The following is a 20,329-nucleotide window of genomic DNA, read 5'->3' as shown; positions in this document are numbered from 1 at the left end:
TGCTCCCCTTCTTCTTTCCAAGGTCTTAAATTCTTTTCCTAAAATAAAATCTATGGGAACTATGCAAGTGTATTTCTCCCCATCTGTCTGAAGAGCAACCATGACCACCAGAGAAAAACAGCCCTTGTCAGCTTAATCAATATTTTCAAAATTGCTGTGAAACCCTATAGAACAAAGTTCTGATCCAACCAGCAATATCAGGATGCCAGAAGCCAAGGACCAAAAGGGCAAAGCACATCTGTTTCCCAGACAAGACAAGAATCTGTTTCTTCAGACAAGAAAAAAATCAATTGGCTGTATTCCATCTGCTTGAAGTCTGACTACTTAACAGAGCAGCTGGACATGCAGCATCCCAGAAAAAGCAGCAATGAAATCTCTCATTGGCACACCTCTCAAAAGAAAACGGCAGTGATTAGTCATAATAGATTAGAAAGCTAAAAAAAAAATTAGTAAATAAAAAGTTTTTGTAATTTAAAAAAAAAAAAAAAAAAAAAAAAAGATCTATGGCTTGTACTAGAAATTTTCTTGTGATGCACTTCAGAGCCCCAGAAGCATTCTTCTTTAATCTGCCAGATCTTACTTTGGAGCAGTGAGATTCTTCCCTAGCCCTATGTTACAAGTGGTAAATGGAAGCTTCTGCCTAAATAATATCACATCCTGCTTCCACAAAGCAAGCAAAGCGAGGTGCTTAAGAATATTCAGAGCTCATTAGAAACCATAATAAAATCAGATCATTTCAAAGTGAACTCTTCAACATTTATTTCAGATACTTTAACAATTCTGTTTAAAATTGGAGGATACAACACCACATCTCCTCTTTACTTGCCACACCTCCCAAATAAAATATCCCATCATCTGCGCTCCTAGCAGTCAGACGTGTTACTGATGACTAATGATTAGGACCCTACCAATTCCACAGCCATGAAAAACGCATTACAAACCATGAAATAACACCTTTCCCATGAAATACGACTTCCCTCTTGCTGCTGGGAGAAGCTGAGAGCTGCTAGCTCCTAACTACAAGTCCCGGTTGGGCTGAGGAGGGACAGAACTTGTCCTTTCCTTGCATGATAACTCTGGGGAAGAGATGGGAGGGGAAAATCAGATGGACTTAGAATACCTTTTGGATTGGGACCTCCAAAGTTACACCACTGTGAAATGTCAGGTGTAAACAGCTGAAAACATGGAGCTAATTTTAAAAGCCCTCTTGACATGAAACTGATCAAAATGGACTGTGAACTTGGTCGACTCTTCCACTAGTACAGCCCTTCTGGTCCATGAGCTCTTAGTGCTGTACAATACAGTATATACTGATCATGGATAAAATGGAATAAAAATCTTTTATTTTTGCAGTTCAGCTACTTGGTCTCGGTCATGCCAGATCCCTTGACTGAGACTGCTTTGTCTTCAGCTCTCATGCCTTTTGTCACAGATTTCGTGATCTTGTCCCAGAGAAGCAAAAGTGTCTCAGCAATTAAAAAGCCAAAAAATTCAACCTTTCACCTAGCTGGGGCTTGATCCATTAATTGCTTTGAAGATTGATGTATTTTCTCCAACATAATACAAATGAAGTCGGTATAGAAGAAATTCTAAAAATTCTCTAAGGTCGTCTTTCTAAATTATTTCCCGTGCCCATTTGTTTCCAGAGATGATGAAAGAACTGTTTCAGCCATCCTCCTACAGCAGGGGAGGGGAACCTCAGGCTCAGGGGCCGAAGGTGGCCCCTGGCTTGCCTGGGTCAGGCCTCCAAGGCTACGGTACTGGAGCACACAAAATCTACTAGCCAGGACCCACCCACTAGGTTCTGGTGCACAAGGGGAATGTGGAGAGTGTCTTTCTCTTTAGGAGCCACGTCAGTAAGAGTTTGTCTTTTTTTTTTTTTTTTTTGCTTCTTATTTGTGTGCACCCCCTACTGATTTTTCTGTGGGTCCACAGCCCCCAACCCAGAAAAAGATTCCCCACCCCTGTCCTACAGGATAGTAATGGTGGTTAAGCTAGCAGGAATAATTATTTTTACCTCCTAATTTTAGGAGAGGACAACCTGTCAGTCTCCTGCAGTAACCAAAACCTGTCTGAACAATATAAAATTAAAATCTCTGAATTTGAACTGGCTAGAGGATTACTTAGAGGAATTAGGTATGCATTTATTCAGCTCTGATGAATCCTGAACAGCTTACTCCAATGTCTCCCCCAGAAATGACAAGCCTATCAAAGGAGGCCTGCATAAAATTAAATCAAGAGGAGAAATCAGTAATCATGGCTTTTAGCCACAGGTTCCTTCAGGCAATTGTGTTGCATAACCTGGCATCGGTTTTGTTCAGTAGCCCACCATGATATTGCACCTCCGTATTCTGTATAGAAATATGTTTTTGAATATGAATAGTTCTAACTTGAATATGCTTTTTGCAAAATGTGCCATTTAACCTGTCATTGGATAATCTATAATCCCCCGATTGTGTGTATTCTATTGGTGTGCATGTATCATTCCTATATAGTTAGAAGAATGAAGTGTAAACCTGCTTATATATCTAGATGGGCTAAAGGAGGCCATTATATAACATAATGGTCCGGTACAATGATCTATGAATATTCTTGCTTTTCCTGTATGCCTGCACTATGTTTGATCCTGCCATGTGGCCATCTCACCTACTGTTGGAACTCATTTTGGATGTGGTACTTTTCCATGAGGTTGGTAAAGGACTGAAACTGAACAAAAGGATTCCCTCCTTAGGCAAAATCTGCCTATTTATAGGCAGAGAACCAAACAATGGTTTGCCAAACACCAACCCCTTGCTTACCAATCAGGTGACCACCAGAAACATCTAAAATTGAACATGGGGGGGAAGGGCTGAGATCAAGCTAGGAGACTGCCTAACTGAGAAAAAAGAATTAAAACTACTGTCAGTGAAAGAAATTGCATGTTACAAGCTTCTTAAGAGTAGTAAGCTGAGCTGCCATGTTTGTTTTAATTTTGCTTAATAACTTCTTTTGATCTGTTAACACTTGCAAACACTCAAATCCTACATTTTATATTTAATAAAACCACTTTATCATTAAACCCAGTGTAAATAATTGTTACCTGGGAGGACAGCGGTGCATCTCTCTCTTCCATTGATAAAGATGGTAAACAACTTATGAGCTTGCTTCGTATAAAACTTTTATGCAGAGTAAGATGGATTTATCAGGGTGACACAGGACTGGAACCTAAAAATAGCATCTCAGCCCTGACTCCAAGCACTGGCACACAGGGCAGCCACGCACCATGCTGCCCCGCCTGGTAGGTGCAGGTGTCAAAATGGCGAAAGGGAAGGGAAGGAGCAAGAGGATAACTAAAGGGAAGGTGGGGGTAAGATTAGGGTCAGCATCAGCACAGGCTGAGGGACGTGCTGGCTGCTAGCATGGAGCCTTTAAGCTCCCATTGGCTGCTGTTCGCTGTTCCTAGCCAATGGGAGCTGAGAGGCTCCATGTCTGCAGTCAGCATATTCCTTAGCCCCACTCTGCTTCCCACAGCTCCCATTGGCCAGGAAAAGTAGTCAATGGGAGCCATGGAAAGCAGAATGGGTGGAGGGACGTGCTGGTTGCAGGTATGGAGCCTCTCAGTTCCCATTGGCTGCTGTTTGCTGTTCCCCGCCAATGGGAGCTGAGAGGCTTCATGCCTGCAGCCAGTATATCCCTCAGACTCTGCAAGCAAACAAATCTCCCAGCATGCCAACAGCTTACCCCAACAGGCTGGGAGCTAAATTTTGCTGACCCCTGTTGTAGACACAGTTCAGAACTTGCTTCTTTAGAAAAAAAAGTGCTAAGATTTTATTTTTATTGAAATTGTATCCACATGAAATTTGACCCTTCTATTTCACAACGTGCTAGACTGTACAAGACAATAAAAAAATACAATGAATGATAGTAGTGTGGTACTGGTGTCAGTCTACTATTGAGTAATTTGAGCTCTTCCTGCATGTTGACCACAGGACCTCCTAAGTCTCTAGGCAATCTGAAAATATAATGTGCAGAATCGAAATCTGTAACAACATTTAAATAGCCTGATATCACCCCAGACATGCTAATCTGCAGGGCTTCTTCGAAACAAACAAACAATTATAACTTGACAGTGATAAAAGCAGGTGACATTCCTCTAAAAAGTTCTACAAAAATCTATAAATTGTTTCCTAAGGTTTTCATCCTAGAATTTAAAATCAACAACTGTGAATTAAACAGAAAATAGTCTGCTTATGATGCAACGTTTAAATTTCAAGTTGTTAAATATGCTGAAGCAAACATTAATTGTGCTTCAGCTTGGGAATTCTGCATTCATGAGAAGCAAATAAGATAATTGTGAAAAAATAAAGCAACACTAAAAGACATGCCGAGAAGCAAGAAAAAATGTCCAACATTTTTCTGAGTTTCATTTCCTAGGGTGAGAAAGATCTCAATTATTGGGTTGTTGAAGATCGACAAAATGGGTGCCTTGTCACTAGAACTCGTTTGTGTGCTTTGCAAATGTCAAAAGAAAAAATACATGTGAGAAAAGCCATCAGTGTTTGTTGCATCAACGGGCTGGTGTACTTGCTTCATGAACCGTCATGGTCTCTGTCTTTGGCAGCGAACAAAGATAGCGCAAAAGCTGCCAAGAGACCTTGAAGAAAAAGTTGAATCCTTCCAAAGATTTATTATAAAACATCGAAAGGAATATGCATTTCAGAAGTCACAAATAGGAAATATGGATGAAATACCAATGACATTTGATCTCCTGAGCAACAGAAAGGTCACTGGTGTCGATGGGAAAAAACAGTTTTAATTGAAACCACTGGCCATAAAAAAATCAATTTTACAGTGGTTTTATCATGTTTGGTCAATGGCTCAAAGCTCCACCCTGTTGTTATTTTCAAAAGAAAAACCTAGCCTAAAACCACGACATTTCGTGGGGGTGTCATTATGCGTTCACATGAAAAGGGAAGGATGGGTGAAATTGGGACTATTGAATGGCTGGAAAACGTGTGCAATAAGAGACCAGGAGCACTTCTCAAGAAACCTTCTTTGCTTGTTCAGGACATGTTCAGGGCACACTGGATGGATGAGGTAAAACATGAGGCCAGAAAATTAAAACTATTTTTGCAGTAATACCTGGAGGCTTAACTTGTGTTCTACAACCGCTTGATGTCTGCCTGAACAAACCCCTTTAAAGACAGGCTATGCAAAATGTGGTCTACCTGGACGAAGCTGACAAAAGGCAGGAGTCTGAGGAAAACATGGCTGACGTCTAAAATGACAATGCAGGAGCAGCTATGTCTGAAACTAAGTTCAATGAACTGTTTGGGGAATTGAAGACTGATTCAGAGTTTGAAGGGTTTTAAGACTTTAAATAAGTGCACTAAAGTGATATGAGACATTAAAACATGGATTGTAATTTGAAGGCATGTGAATACATATTTTTTCAGTTATTACAGCAGGTTTTTTGTTAGATTGCATTAATATAAATCTACTAAAACTTTTGTGTGTTTCTTCTGACTCCAACTTTTAGAATACAGCAGAGTCCACAGTATGGTCAGTTCCTAGTCCAGCAGGGCAAACCACTGCCACACCAGGACGTTTGTGTACTTGGAGCATGTGCAGGCAAGGAGTCTGCCAGCTCCCAATTGCTGCCATTTGCCATTCTGGGTCAATGAGAGCAGCACTGTTCACTGTTCCCAGCCAATGGAAGCTAAGGAAGCAGTGTGGGCCAAGGGACGTGCTGGCTGCTGCTTCCCGCCCCTCCTGTTGACTCCACATACATAAAACATCCCGGTGCGCCAGCGGTTTACCCTGTTGGGCTGGAAAATGAAGTTTGCCGACCCCTCCCCTCAGTGGAAAAAAATGTCACACACAATGACTCATTCATAAGCTGACCCCTGATCTCTACAGTATGATTTTTTGTAACTAAAAAAAAATTTGGCTTATGAACAAGTAGATGGTAATAGCTCTCCCCAAAAAACGGTGTATGCAGAAGATACTTAGCAGCAACTCTTTTGCTCCTTTCTTCTGATTTTAATGGGTTCTACAATATTTTGGAACAGAAAGAAATGTTGGTTCCTTGCTCCAAAGAAGCTATTTAGTATTGATCCTGATTCCTTGCTCCAAGGAAAAAAATCCATCCTGCCTGTCTGAGGATCATAACTAAATATGACAACAGAGACTAAGAAAATGACACCTTGTGCTCACCTGAAGATAGTGTCCTATTATTGTGTTGGCCCGCCTGATGCATACTCTGCTGTAATAAATTCAGGCATTCTCCAAGGCAGCTCAGGGTGGCAGCAGAGGTAGCTTTTAAAAGCAGCAAGTCCTGATCCAAGGCAGAAAGAGGCCCAGAGCCTGGAAGGGATTCAATGGCTTGCACGAGATTTTTCTGTTGTCCCTCCACTTGGCTCATGATCTATAAGGGTTTAAAAAAAAAAAAAAAAAAAAAAGCCACGTGGTCACAAGAAAAGCCTTCATCACAGATAGAAAATGATATTGACACCTGCACAATTTGACATATCTGTATTTAAGTGTTAGTCAATAGAATTCCAGACATTCATACAAATATCTGTGAGAAGAACTTAGTCTCACAGAAAGAATGAGAATTTTAGATTTATAATTTAAAAAATTAAGCATTTGTATGATTAGATGATAATGTCACTCAAAAAAACCTACTTCAGTATGTTAGGGCAAAATTTCACTAAAAAAATTGTTGGCATCCTAGATTTCAGATATGAATCATGGTTTATATTTTCAGAAGCAACTATATAAAAATGATCCAGTGCTATCTACTAGTCCTCTATTCATTCAAGCTTTGGATTCCTTTTCCTTGGATATAATCTGAAAACCCAGTCAAACCTAAGAACCACCTCCTGTCTTCTCTTCTTCCATTCATAAAATGCTCAGCCATGAACAAAAAAAAAAAAAAAAAAAAAAAACCCAAATCAGTGAAAATTTGGTTTTTCAACACCGAAAGTGGTTTGGACCAGATACCATATTATGATGCATTCATGAGGCACCCATCATTGTAATATCTGAAACCCCACATTTTATAGAGATACAGATCAACTATTTCTAAATATGGAGCATCTAGAAGAAAATGAAAAGGTATGTAGGACACACATATAAAAGTCAGTAGATGAGAAAATGGTGTGAGCTACAGTACTACTACATGTATTATCGAAAAAGGATAAAGCAACTTTCAGAACTCCTTCTTATGGCTGAGAGAGGGAAAATCCTTAATGCATTTGAGCCTCTAAGTCAGTGGTAGGGAACTTACGACCTACGGGCAGGATCTGGCCCATGGCTTGCCTTAATCTGGCCCACAAGATTAGAGACTCTCTCTACCTTCCCTGCAGCAGCACAAGCTGGCGCTAGTGCTCCAGCTCCAGCCATACAGGGACACTATATCTGGAGCACCAGAGCTGGCCTGCTTGCACAGCTGGAGGGAAAGGAGATCCCTGAGCTTACCAAAGCAAACTGTGGGCTGGTTTGGGCCTACAAGCTCTGCCTGGCGCTGGAGAAGAAGCAGCTCTGTTCAGCTTTGCACGCTGCAAGAAAGCTCTCCCTGCAGTCATCACCTCCCTCCCGTTACTCCCATTGGATCGGAATCGCAGTCAATGAGCGTGACGGAGGGATGGTGCCTGTAGGGAGCGCTTCGGAGCCACCTGTGCCCCCCGGATGGCACCCCAATCTCCTGCCCCCTTCTGCACTTCCCCACCCAGACCCTGCACCCTCCCTACAGCCCAGAATTTGCGCACACACCCCTATTCCTGCACCCATCCTCCCTCCCGCCCAGACCTCACTCCCCCGTGCTCACTTTCCTCCTGTCAACCTTCTTCCCAGACCCTCGCACCTCTACCCCAGTCTGCTGCTGCACCCTTCTTCCCTTCTAGGCCCCATACCCCTAACCACAAGAGTGCTCCTGCACCCTCCCCTTCTGCCCAGATCCCACACAGTCACCCCAAGCCTGCTCCTGCACCCTATCACTCATGCAAACCCCACACCCTCACCCCCAGCCCACTCTCACACTCTGAACCCCTCATTTTGGCTCCATCCCAGAACCTACAGGGGCGCCACAAAATCCACTAGCTCTGGCTTGCCAGAAAAGCTAATCCAGCCCTGATCTTAAGCCCTGAGACTCAGCACCTCCCCTCCTACGTTCCCCCCACCATGATACTGGAGCTTGAGGGGACTGAGGTGTCTTTTTCCCTACTTCCCAGTTGGAGGCCACTTCTGTGAGGGTTTTTTTTCCTCCTTCTCACTTGGGAGCCAGATCAGTGAGGGCTGTGGGGTTTTTTTGGTTTGGTTTTTTGCTTCTCACTTGAGAGAGTGGCCCCCGACTGATTTTTCTGTGGATCAGTGGCCTCTGACCCAAAAAAGTTTTCCTACCCCTTCTCTAAGTGGTAGGGGGCATAGCACATAACTACAATAGGTCACGTTTCTATCACCTGCCTTTCCAAAAATGAAAGACCAAATGGAGCATTGGTGTACACAGGTGTAAATGCCTTGGAAATAAATGAAAGCTGAGCCCACTTATCCCTGGGCTGAATTTGGCTCAAGATGTTTTTCATTGTGAAGCTCTCAGATCCTACCATGTTATCAAGAGAGAGCCAGACTTTATTCCTCAACACAGAGGGATGGTGTGAAGACCATGTCATTTTGCTGGTGCCATCAATAGGTATATCACTTACAAATGGCTGCAGAAAGATGTCTTTGTTAATTTGTTAGGCTACCACCTACACAATCTTTTCTTACTTCTGCAAGGCAAAATTTGACTAAGACTTGTTCTTGTGCCTCTTTCTTCGATGTAACATATTTCAGAAAGCAGACAAGTTCAACTAAACACACTCATTGTAGGGTATACTTATTTGTGGTTCGAGTAAACTCTCACTGAGGGTGTGTCTAGACTACATGCCTCCTTCGACGGAGGCATGTAGATTAGCCAGATCGGAAGAGGGAAATGAAGCTGCGATTAAAATAATCGCGGCTTCATTTAAATTTTAAATGGCTGCCCCGATCTGCCGATCAGCTGTTTGTCGGCAGATCGGGGGAGTCTGGACGCGATGCCCCGACAAAGAAGCCTTTCTTCATCGACACAGGTAAGCCTCGTGAAACCAGGTTTACCTGTGTCGATGAAGAAAGGCTTCTTTGTTGGGGCATCGCGTCCAGACTCCCCCGATCTGCCGACAAACAGCTGATCGGCAGATCGGGGCAGCCATTTAAATTTAAATGAAGCCGCGATTATTTTAATCGCGGCTTCATTTCCCTCTTCCGATCTGGCTAATCTACATGCCTCCGTCGAAGGAGGCATGTAGTCTAGACACACCCTGAATGACAAAACGTACCAAAGGATTTAGTCACACCAATTTTTAAAAATATTAACAAAATGAATGGAAACATTATCCACTAAAACACTGCTATATAATTGGGTAAACAAGAGATACCAATTTCACTTGAGAACTGAACATACCTAGAGCTAGAATATAAACTCCCTTTAGTTGGCCAAAACAGACATTTCAACCCCAGCAGTGTTGACAGCTAATCAGAAGAGTAACATCTCCAGCATGCCTGGTACCTCCCACTGGGACTCTGTGGGAGTTACAGGATATACCAGTCTCCAGTTCTCTTCCACTAGAACTCATCTGCCAAGCTGAAAGTACAAATCACATATCTATAACTCTAGTCACCCTCCAACTCCCTCTACAATAATTTGTACCCATCTCTAGTTACTTCCTCTGTCTACTACCTCTGTATAAAGATATACAGGTAGACACACCTGGGGAGCTATGTCAGATCCTAATGTTGAAAATTCCAGGACTACAAAGAACATCTATTTCTCAGATCATATAAGAAATTTCAGATTGCATTTTAAAATAAAACATGCACAATATTCCACATGCAGTAAATACTATTTTGCCCTTTCCTGTTTTTTAAAAATGTATCTTACTAAATCCGTCATTGAAACCCCTTAAAAGTAAAATGCTATTTAATAATCCGTGTAAGACTATTTAGTACGTGTACACAGAGTATAACGGAATAAACTTTAAAATCAGAGAAATAAACAAATCAAAACGTACCCACTCCAGCTAGATTAACATCTGGCAGGAGTTTAGAGACCTAGTAATGCTGATAACAGTTACAGTACAATACACCATATCACTAGTACTGCTTCTATAATTCAGTTTATTGATCAGATTTAACCATGATGTCATAAAGTCATACACTTGCACTAGATACAAGATATACTTTTTATATAACTAATTTCAAATGTATCAGATTACAAACTTTTCAGAGCAGTTGCTGTTCTGCTCTGTGTTCATACAGGATCTAACACAGTGGGTCACTAGGCTCTACCCTACTACAGATAAGTAGTAATCTTGATTGGGCCTCAATATACTATCCTAATACGAGCAGTACCAAACACTGAGCTTGTAACTGGTTACAATAAGGCAGCTAGACTCCTAGAAAAAACAAATGATAAAAATGTACATTTTCTTGCTAAAATGCCACCTTCCTAGAGACATGCTCTGAAACCCTCAAAGGATTCAAGTGCTTTTATTCAGCACTTTTCAGATAAGTTATTGTATTAAACAAGTGACATATCTAAGAATAATGTAATTAATATATTACTTCATTGTGCAAACCATCAATGAAAAGGCATTAATGCCTTAAATACATCTCACGTGAACACAGTTAAATTAATAAGATAATTGTAGGCTTAGACTCAATATTTAAGAAATCTAAGTGAAATTATAATACAAAAATTTAAACTTCATTTGATCATACTGCCCCGTTGCAAATTACAGCATTAAATTAGCTAATCGAGTAATAGATAGAATTTCCATAGACTATTTTATTAGTCAATAAGGGAACTTGCTACCCCAGCGGTGGCTCTGTAGCTTAAATGTAGTAGGAGACGGGCATGCAGGGTCCCCCACTGTGCCTCTGTGGTTTAAATGCAGTAAGAGCTGCCTGGATAAGAGCCAGGAAGCTCTTACTACATTTAAAAAGCAGAGGCGCAGCAGTCCCGGAGCTGGCACAAGCTGAGACTGCTAAGTCCCCACTCACGTGAGCCTTGGGAGCTAAGCCCACCGTGGCTCTATAGTTTAAATGTAGTAGGAACTAGACTGCCTGCACACCTGGCTCCTACAACATTTAAACTGCAGAGACTCAGCAGGAGTAGCGAGTGCTTCCCACCCGCCATCAACTAGTCAATGGAAATTCCATCAACTACTCGATTAGCTAATAAAACGCTATTTAACATCACTAATCAGTACAGCCATACATCAGTATAGCCTCAGTGAAATAAAAATAAAGAGACCCACTCACTACAACAGTGACCTCCCATGGTTTGGCAAATTCTCTGGTTCTCTGGTTCAGCACTCATCAGGTCCCAAGTTGTGCCAGACTAGAGAGGTTCAACCTGTATAACCATATGGAGAGGCCAAAGCTACAAAAATAACAGTCAAGAAAGCTTTAATAATTAAAATGGTAATGTAAAAAAGGGTCGTGGTTTACTTCATTGCCTAATCAGTCCCATCCCAAAGCTCTAGGTACCAAGGAGAGTGCCAAGCTAGCTCTACTTGAGTCTTGCCCAATTCATTCTCAACACAATTGTTTTTTCTGTAAAAGTCATATCTTTATAGGAATCAACTACTCCCTTTCTAACTTTGTTATTTTTAAGTGAAGCATTTAGATTAGATCTGGACACTACAGCATCTTCCACAAATCCTTTACCAAGTTTTTTCTAGTCCTTTACTAACTTTATCAAAAGCTTCAGGGGGTAGCGGAGTTAGTCTGTAACAGGAAAAACTTAAAAAACAACAAATAGTCTGGCAGCACTTTAAAGACTAACAAAATATATCGATGGTATCATGAGCTTTCCTGGGCACAGCTCACTTCTTCAGATGACCGGAGTGGGACATCCAACACTCCGGTCACCTGAAGAAGTGGGCTGTGCCCACAAAAGCTCATGATACCATCGACATATTTTGTTAGTCTTTAAAGTGCTGCCAGACTATTTGTTGTTTTTTAAGTTTTATAGAAAGAGAGAATGAGGGATAGAACACATGCGAGAGACCGAGCTTTGGAAATAACTTGAGGACTTTTGAATCCTGGGCTAGCGAGTCCAACACAACCACCATGTTATACTCAGAGGATTCTGTTCACATTTCAGGTAAACAAGCATGTATCATAGCAACAGTATTTTGTAAGAATCCAAGATGCTGTAAGAAAACTCACAGAAGCATGCAGCATGTGAAGGGGAAACTGTCCATACAAAGTAAAGTAAATACAATCCCTGTAACTCTAACTCCATCTTGGGAAGCGAAGCGTCTCATTATGTGCTCTTGATCTGAATCTGGCCAACAGAGATAAAAGCTCGATGTTTTAAAAAGTAAAAAACCACCATGCACAGAAAAAAAATACATAGCTAGTATAACTCTATTGACATCAGAAATTCATCTGACCCACCGGTTATGAATTCACTCAGGTTAATAATTCCCACCCAGAAGGGTTTTTTTCTGCTTATTTGTTTTGATACATCACTTATGGCTTAAATTCGATTGTTGCATTTAGCTTGAGGGTACTGGGTGGTGTTGGAGGCCAGTAATATACAGAAAAATTGAATATGTGCTGTAGCCTTCTTGCCTTAAACTCTGACAGATCTTGGCAACTAAGTCTTGAGAAAAGGAAAGGTATACCTGTGTACCTGACAGATACAGATCTTTCTATATAAAGAAAGGTATGTCACATACTTGGCCTTAGCCTGCTTCCACACTTAGCAGATGCAGAACTCAGCCCTGTCAGTCACTGGCACATAGATATACCACTGCAAAGCCAGCCAAACTGAAATAACCACACAACTATGATGAAAACGAGTAAAGCATTCGTCACTTAAAATTACCAATATCTTCTATTGCAAAGTATGAGAAATGTGTTATTCACTTGGCTTCTGAACAGCGATCCCTTAATCCTTTCCAAGGTCACTCAGCTCTGTGGGCCTTTCTGCTTACATAAAGGAAATTTTCAGATAAGCACATAACATTTTCCTTTTCTTCTGTACAGTAACCTCAGTAGATCTTACAATGAGGTTTTATCAGCAGCATGCAGAAAAGCAGGCAAAATTATAACTTAGCATATAAGTGAAACTAAAATAGCTATGCACAGAGGTCATTTCTTGATTGCCTGAGGCATTACAGCATTCAACATCATCATCACATAAAATGGCATTCTGCACATCAGCTTTGAAGTGCGTTATGAAGGAACACCAGGGAAAACCAGGATGTCACCTGACTAATTTCTCCTAAAGCCCTGCAGTCGAGGAGTCTGTTCACCTTGTCTGCAACAAGACTGATAAATTTAAAGCAGGAGGGGGTATATGTGACTGGCAGGTCTGAGTTCTATCCCCAACGCTGCAAGCAGGCTGAACACTCCCTGTAGAATTTATGAACATCACTACGTGGATGAAAAAAATATTAAAACAATAAAAAGAGCCAACGAGATTAAACAATAATTTGAAAACATTTTAGAAAGACCAAACCATAAAGAGAATGACTTTCACATCAATTGCCTTTTCTTAGCTATTGAGTTATTTTCATTACAGAGGAACAACACGTTATTATTCACCACCATTACACCAACTCAAAGTAGCAGCCTTTGTGACTTCAATTATTTTAAAAAGGCAAGTGATGAATAGTAAAATTGAAACAGTTATAGAACAGGTAATAAGGCCTCACAAAGCATTGGTTACCAATAATGCTTTTAAAAGGCAACTTATATTTTCCCTTGGGAGCTAATTTGCAGAACCACAGAAAGTGACAGCACAAACACTGGATTCTTCCCTTTTACTTGCTCTGACAGTCAGGATGAGAACCAGTCGCAATGCAGTATGTTTCCTTTCTTGGGCTTGAGTCCACAGCTTGAGTCCTTCCTCTCTGGAAAAAAAAATGCTTATCCTTCCTATCTAGATAAGTTCTGCTGGAGCCCGGGCTTCACAAGCTAGGGAGCACAGATTTTTCAGTCTGTCTCAACTGAGCTATCAAAAGCAAAATTATCAGGTGATTTCTCTCCCTCTCTGGCTCAGCCCGGTAATCAGTGGACTCTGTAGAAGCATAATCTATGAAAAAGCACCCAGTAAGGCAAAGAACAAGAGACTCAAGACTAAATTAAAAGAGGGAGACAGTGAAAGGGACATAGGGAAATGGAAGCCTCCATCCCTTTACCTTCTGCCCCCAAAGACTGAGTTTCTCATGGAAACAAAGCTTTAGACATGCAGTAAAAGGCCAATGACCTGCATATTCAATGCTAGGAGTGGCCATAGCTTTAGTGGAGAGTGCACCAAATCTCACTAGGTAGGGAGATTCTCTGGCCTGGAAGCCCTTTGTATAGACTAAAGCACCACTTCAAGGTGTTTGGATCTCTCTCAGCCAAATGAAGCATTTCCTTGAACCCTTAAGAATGAAAAGAGAATCCATTCTGCTAAAGAATTCTGATTTCAATATGTTCTGAGGGCCTGAGGTGCAAAGAATGGCATTTTTCTCCCCTTCATGGCTTTAGAATTGGAACAAATTCCTCAGAAAGATGTTCCTATAATGAACTGGAAAAACGTCTGTATTTCCTATGAATATGATGTGTGACTGTCTCTCTGTTTGATTTTGTAGTTGCTGCCTACCTGAACCCATTGTGTTAAGTTAAAGAAGGATACAGAGCTGGTTGTTTTTAAAAAAACACAAGCAGGAAAGGTAAACCAACAGAAGTAGTAAGGTGGCTTCAGGTATGCACCTTCAAAGGAGTCAAGGATAACTACACACTGGTATCAACTGGTGGGAGAATTTACCCACCTGACTAGAATGTTTTCTCTTCCCTGGGCTAAACTTGAGGTCAAAAGACCCTGACCAGAAAAAAAGCTACTCCATGCTAAAGGGAGAGAGCTTTCTGAGGGGAGGTAGTGGAAAGAGTTTAACCCGGATGTCAGTGAAAAGCAGACAGAGGAAGAGGACTGACTGAGGGTGAGGTCTACGCGGTACCCATAGCTCGAAATAAGTGACACAATTTGAGCTATGCAAGTTGCATAGCTTATTTCAAGTGTAGTTCAAAATAGCTTACTTAGAAATTTGGCATTTCGAAATAGAGCACTATTTGGAAATGTCCCTTAATCCTCATGGAATGAGGTTTACAGGGACGTTGGAATAGTGAGCCCGTTATTTTGAAAGCTATTTGTTTAAAAGATGTGGAATAGCAACTGCGGAATACCGGAAATATCCCGAAATAGCACAGATGTCTAGACGCACCCTCATAGACACAGAGTGAGAAGACTAAAAGCAGGAATGAGAAATAAGCCAGACCCTCCTGAGCTGTGATAAAGAGAGATCAGCTGTATGCAAGGGAAAATGCTTACACATTGAAACATAATTCCAACTATGAATATAAAATGATGGGATCTAATTAGCTGTTACGACCCAAGAAAAAGATCTTAGAGTCATAATGAACAGTTCTCTGAAATCATCCATTCAATGTGCAGCAGCAGTCAAAAAACCCTAACAAAATGTTGGGAATCATTAAGAAAGGGATTGAAAATAAAACAGCAAATTTCCTATTGCCTGTATATAAATCCATGGTACACTCAGATCTTGAATACTGCATTCAGATGTGGTCTTCCCATCTCAAAAAAGATATACTGGCATTAGAAAAAGTTCAGAGAAGGGCATATATAAATTGGAATTGAAAAAGGTTTACAAAAGGGCAACAAAATCATTCGGGGTATGAATTGGCTTCCATACAAGGACAGATAAATAAGATTAGGCTTTTCAGCTTTGAAAAGAGAAGACTAAAGGGGGATATGATAAAAGTCTATAAAATCATGACTTGTCCGAAGAAACTGAATAAGGAAGAATAGTTCAATAAGGAAAAATAGTTCATTCTTTTCCTATATTACAAGAACTAGGGATCACCAAACGAAATTAATAGGCAGCAGATTTAAACAAACAGGAAATATTTCTTCACACAATATACAGTCAAACTGTGGAACTCCTTGCCAGAGGATGTTGTAAAGACCAAGACTATATCAGGGTTCAAAAAAGAACTAGGTAAGTTCATAGAGGATAGATTCATCAATAGCTATTAGCCAAGATGGGTAGGGATTTTGTCCCTAGCCTCTGTTTGCCAGAAGCTTGGAATGGGCAACAGGTGTTAGATCATTTGATGATTACTTGTTCTGATCGTGGCCAATGCCAGGTGCCACAAAGAGAATGAACAGAAGACAGGATACAGGGCTAGAGGGACCTTTGGCCTGCCCTTATGTGACTATTCTTATCAAGAGTTAGATAACTTACAATGGACCAAGTTCAGAATCCAGGGACTTGAGTAGACTCTGGAGAAAGGTCAGTGAGGCTTTAAAGGAGCAATGCCAGCAGGGGAGAGGAACCCATCTTCTTCCCCTAGTTTTACCTGATTTCTTAGGCATTTTGCACCTAAGCTTCAATTCTGAGAGAGATGGGGGTAGGCCTTTGCCCAAGCCCTCCTGCAGAATATCTGAAATAACTAGGACTCTGGGTCATCCAGCAGCAACACATCTTGCCCTACAAAATTTAGGAGGGGGGGGGGAAATCATACCTATACATATATAAAGCAAAGAGGTATCTTAATTTTTGAGCGTGCAGCCAGGTTTGAATCCTTACCAGTGATACCCAAAACCTCCAGGATGCTCTTTCAAGAATTAGGCCAAAGCAATTAAGTTTTAAATTTTCTTGGGCATGGGTGCATTATTGGAGGCTTGAAGAAGTCTGTATATTATGCCCAATCTTATACACCAGTGGCAGAAATGACTCCATACAGTATGTCAAAACTTTCTGAGGAAGGAACACCACAAATTCTTGCCTTGCTGTAACCACATACTAGCAAATTGCTGACTTGGATACCTAAGATAATTAACTAAAAATTGTGCAGCACTCTAGACAACCAATTCTAACAATCTGTATTTTGCTTCCTAGGAAATCTTTTTGCTGTTGAACTCCTTGGGTATCTGTCTTTGAAGAAGACTGTATTTTAGGAATCTATTTAGGGAACAAGAGCCCCATACCTCCAAAATTGTATAGGAGAGCATATGACTCCTCAGCAGATTCAGCAAACAGTGGCTTGGCATCAGGAAAGGTGCAGGTAATCTCTGACTTTCCAGACTGAGAAGTGAACTCATCTTGATTAATATCTCCCCTCCCCCACCCTCAGGAGAAAGAGGGAAACCAACACATCTGGCTTCTTTTGAAGGATGTCTGATTTCATGGCCAAAGAGATGCTGCTACTGGCATTTGCAGCCCTCCTGAGATGAAGTCTGACATGGAATTCACAGTTCCTTTCTCTGGATCTAACCCAAGGTCTACTGGGGCAGTGACTAAAGCTCAAGAAGGAAAGTGAAGGACATATATTTAAGTGGTTTTCTTAATAAAAGATGGCTTTATTCTCCCTCAGAATCTGCAAAAAGCATAAACAGACCATGAGAAAACTCCTGGGAAGCCACTCAAAGGGATTTTTGGTTAACTTCTACTGAGCAAAGGTTCAAGCCTATTGATAAGATCTGGCAAGCAGATTGTTTGTTGATACACTTAAACAGGATCCAAGGGAAAGGGCATGGGATGAGTCACAGTAACTGCCTTGGAGATACCAGTTTTCCTCACAGGTGAGCTCTTTTCTTCATGCTAGGGATGTTTAAAAGCGTGTATTTATGTAAACGTAGAACCACTGGAAATTTCATGTGAGGTGGCAAGAAGCCAGCTATGAGATAGAAGCATGTCTGCAGAAATCAGTACGGGTGGGGAGCCAACCACCCCACACAGCTGTCTTTTATACAGAAGCAGTGGGAGGGAGAGAGTTGCGTGTAACCATGTACGTGTGTACACTGTCACAATACCTTATGCAAGCATGTATTTCACACAATCCCAGAGATCACCTTGGCAATGGTGTCTCCCTAGTGTGGAGGCAGATGTGTGTCCTAGTCAGACTCCTTAAGATTTTTCTGGTCCATAAATAGAAGCACAATTGGTGTTTTTCCTTAGTCTGAGCCTTCTCTAGGCATTCCACTAGCGTGAGGGCAGATCATGCAAGAGAAGCAAAAGCACAGTGTCTGCAAAGGTCACCTCTCTGTGTGTTGCTTCAAGTAAGGCAGAAATCAAATTGGAGAGGCAGAGGAGAGAACCCTGGAGACAAGGAAAATCTTAGATGGCAAATGGCTGTCAACAAGCCTGTCAGCAGATATGACATCGCAATCTAACCCACAGAATGTAATGATTTGGATGTTCAATTGGGCTTTTCAAAAGCTTCTGTGGTAAATTATTCTTTGTGCTGCTTTTATACTACAGATTACCTTGAATTATGCAGTTCAAAGTATCATTCTAATAGTTAAATGCTGCTTCCTGATGGATTTTATATTACTTTCTTGATTACTGCAGTTTTCCTATAGTTCAGCGGGACTTTTTCTGAAGCTTCTGGCTATCACATATAACTGGAAAGCATATTTTGATCTTAAGCAATTAAGAAAAGTATCTAAATTCTTCAAAGCATTCAGAAGCATGCCTACAGGTTGCTAGTTACCAAGTTAAAATTACCAATCAAATTACACGGGTTTATCCTTGGGGTGCTCCATGAAAATTAACAAATTCCATCTACCATGCTTACAATAGTAAAATCAGCAGACTTCAGAAGAGAAAAAATGCTGAGCAATTAAACTGCTGAACAATATTTATTTAGTATTTAATCAACAGTATGTTTTTCTTTTTCTGATTTTAATTCACAAAGATGCATTTATCCAGATTTTTAAAAAGACTGTCTGAATATACTAAGGAAGGGACAGTTTAAGAGTGCACTTTCAAGCAACCTCAACTCTATGCTGCTGTGACCATAGGTGGAGGGAGGGGAACCATGAATAAAGCATCTTAAAAAAAAACCCTGTTTAATCAGGTACCAGAAAACTAAAATGCTTTCTTAGTAATGATGTGGTTATTATCTGGCATCACTAGAGGGCAAAGTCAAAGTTGATTGGATACCTTAACTGTGCATTTCTACACCCTAGGACATTTGGCTTTCTTAAAAAGTATTTTTATGTGAATGCATACACACAAACATATATATGCAATTCTGTAAATATATTTATTTCTGTGTCTTAGTCTGGAAAGCTTTTTGAGATATATCTAGTGTTCTCCAATACTGAGGTAAAATAAAATTACAATTTTAAGATGAAGTTAAATACTAAAGTGTCACATTCAAAATTAAAGAAAGTCTGGAAACTACTGTACAAAAGGAGAACTTTGGTGGGCACTTTTCTCATTATTAACACAAAAGATCTGAAATAAGTATTAAATATTTCTACTTTTAGAACTTCCTTTTAGAGGCACAATTGATACTATGAGAATCTTTAGTTTATTCAGAATAATTTCCCACCTGATAACCATCAGAGCTCACCAAGTCTCTGAGGCACATAAATTGTCCTGCATGAAATCATTCCATGGTTTATTACGGTTAAATTGAAGAAGAAGAAAAAAGGACAAAATGCTTAAGTTTTCAAGTATCTTTAACCCTACTCGAACTCTGTTATTAAGGATATTTTTAATAGTAAAATCCTGCTAGCATTTCTGAAAAGAAACATTTAAAAAAGACTTCAAATACACTCAAGAAATTCCTGTTTAAAAAGGTAGTTTAAAGGTAGAACATGGTTTAATATACACTTGAGTCTTTTTGGGTGTGTCTACACAGCAGGGCATAACTCAAAATAAGCTACACAAATTGAGCTATGTCAATTACGTAATAGCTTATTTCAAAATTGGGAGCATCTACACAGCACTTATTTCAAAATAAGTGCACTCTTTCTCCAACTTCCCTTACTCCTCATACAATGAGGGTTACAGGAGTCAGAGTAAGAAGTCCTCCAGCTTGTAGGGTTGCCAGGTGTCCGGTTTTGAACCAGACAGTCCGGTATTTGAGGGTTCGGTCTGGGAAATAAATTGAGAAAATACCAGACATATAAAATGTCCGTATTTTCTAATTAGGTAAGTTGTATTATTATTAGGAGTATCAGTACGTAGTTGCGTACTGCCTGGCTGGTAGACACGCTCACGCTGTGTGTGCGTGTCTACCAGCCAGGCAGTACATAACTATGCGAGGGAGGGGGCCAGGGCCATAGCGGGATGGAATCCCCGGGGATGGACTCACTCGTGCTTTGCCGGGACCATGTGTGGAACAGGCAGCACCCCGGAATCTGCGTGCGCCCGGGTCCATCCCGCTCCTCCCCACCCCAGCCAGCCCTGCTTCCCGCCGGCTGGTTCTCCCCCACCTCCTCCTGATCTCCCCC

General features: G+C 40.9%; 1 protein-coding gene across 2 annotated transcripts in view; it reads right to left on the bottom strand.

Annotated features, from left to right (window-relative positions):
* Positions 1 to 20,329, bottom strand: part of OSBPL10 (oxysterol binding protein like 10) — a 176,246-nt gene that overhangs the window by 63,671 nt on the left and 92,246 nt on the right. For both annotated transcript variants that reach the window (XM_075921975.2, XM_075921976.2), the window contains exon 5: positions 6,196 to 6,406. In XM_075921975.2, the coding sequence (XP_075778090.1) occupies positions 6,196 to 6,406 (211 nt within the window). The remainder of the gene's footprint in view (positions 1 to 6,195; positions 6,407 to 20,329) is intronic.

This window comes from Pelodiscus sinensis, chromosome 2 (assembly GCF_052426305.1).
Source record: "Pelodiscus sinensis isolate ZL-2025 chromosome 2, ASM5242630v1, whole genome shotgun sequence".
NCBI lineage: Eukaryota > Metazoa > Chordata > Testudines > Trionychidae > Pelodiscus > Pelodiscus sinensis.
This window is presented reverse-complemented; position numbering and strand designations above follow the sequence as displayed.